The 1,810-nt window shown below is 49.3% G+C and overlaps 1 protein-coding gene across 1 annotated transcript; it reads right to left on the bottom strand.

The window, feature by feature from the left end:
* Positions 1 to 230: 230 nt before the first annotated feature.
* LOC125111921 (olfactory receptor 52B4-like) lies at positions 231 to 1,175 on the bottom strand. The gene has a single exon (XM_047754080.1). The coding sequence runs from the start codon at positions 1,173 to 1,175 to the stop codon at positions 231 to 233; it is 945 nt and encodes a 314-aa protein (XP_047610036.1).
* Between the last annotated feature and the right edge of the window lie 635 nt (positions 1,176 to 1,810).

Genomic DNA, 1,810 nt, shown 5'->3' on the forward strand with positions numbered 1-1,810 from the left:
CAGGCTCTGTAGAGAATATAGCACATGCTCAGGAGAACAAGGCACCTCTCTCTGTTGCCTTAATGGCAGAAGATGGAAATCTTAGAACCTCCCAATGGGCCCTTCCTCAGGAAACCAAACTCACTGAGCTGTTTCCTAGGACTCGGCCTCCCACTTGTGTCTCCCCCCAACACATCTATCTTCCACAGCACAGACAGCGAGATGCTCAAAGCTCTGTGCCTCCTGCAAAGTTATTTCTGCTTTGGGAACAATATCAGAGCCACCTGCTCTCGAATTGCCTTGGTCTTGATCCCATAAATGATGGGATTCAGCATAGGGGGAACCAGCACGCAGACATTGGCCAACAAAATGTGGATATGAGCTGGGATGTGGCGACCAAACCTCTGAGTCAGGGTGGTGAAGAATCCAGGCACATAAAAGAGGATGATGACAGAAACATGGGAGCCACACGTGTTGAGAGCTTTGTGACGAGCATCTTGGGAAGGCATGTGGAAGACAGCACGGAGAATCAGCATGTAGGACACAAAAATTAGCAGGACGTCTAAGAACAGTGTTGACACGATGACAAAGAGGCCATACCAGATGTTCACTCGAATGTCATTACAGGCATATTTGGCCAAGCCAATGTGTTCACAACCGGTATGTGGAAGGACATTACTTTGGCAGAACGTCAGCCTTTTCAAAAGAAATATGATGGGGAAAACGGTACAATAACTTCTCAGAAAGATGGTAACACCAATCTTCCCAATCAGCGTGTGTGTCAGAATAGTGGTGTATCTCAGAGGGTAGCATATGGCAACGTAGCGGTCAAACGCCATCACCAGCAAGAGGCCTGACTCAAAGATGAAGATGGAATGGATGAAGAAGAGCTGAGTGATGCAGCGATCCAGGGAGATCTCCCCAGCACGGAACCAGAAGATGGCCAGGGCCTGAGGCACTGTGCAGGTGGACAGGACCAGGTCGGCCCCGGCCAGCATGCACAGGAACAGGAACATGGGTTCATGCAGGCTGCGCCTCGTGAGGATGATGAAGATGAGCAGGCTGTTGCCAAGCAGGGCGGTGGCGTAGGAAATGAAGAAGGGGATGGAAATCCACAGGTGCTGGTCCTCGAGGCCGGGGATGCCCAGCAAGTAGAAGACGGTGTGGCTGACCCCAGTGCGGTTTAAGGCAGTCATGCCAGGGAGAGGACCAAAGACAGCACTTCTCATTCACTGACAGAGATGAAAACACACATTGTCCTGTAATATTCTTGGCAAAGGCACCAGGATATGTGGACATGGTCCACCCTTCCGTCTTCTTTGAACATGGACATTTTAAGACATCGCCAAGCGTGAATAGGATATGTTCTCTGCCCTCAAGAGGGATGCTCTAAGTAAAAGGCAGCTGCGGCCCAGGCCACAGCCACAGCAGTGCCAAATCTGCACCGTATCTGTGTCCCACACCACAGCTGAAGGCAACGCCGGATCCTCAACTCACTGAGCGAGCCTGGGGGTCAAACCAACATCCCACAGAGGCAACGTCAGACCTAACCCATTGAGCCACAAGGGGAACTCCGGAGTGAGCATATGACTTTCAGGCAATTATACGCTTTGCAACCAGATCATGTGACATTAGAGTAGAAAGTAAGTTAGACTTCAGCAGTGGCTGTGGAATCCAAGATAAAACATATGAATTTCATCCTGAAGGCTATTGAACAACTTTAAGAACGAACATTTAGTATTTTATAGTGGTTATTCAGACAGTGGTTTGAGGACGAATGGGAGCCAAGAGGGGCAGTTAAAAGGCTTACTCTTAATACAAACTATTACAT

The sequence above is a fragment of the Phacochoerus africanus genome, chromosome 11, assembly GCF_016906955.1.
Source record: "Phacochoerus africanus isolate WHEZ1 chromosome 11, ROS_Pafr_v1, whole genome shotgun sequence".
In the NCBI taxonomy this organism is placed as follows: Eukaryota; Metazoa; Chordata; class Mammalia; order Artiodactyla; family Suidae; genus Phacochoerus; species Phacochoerus africanus.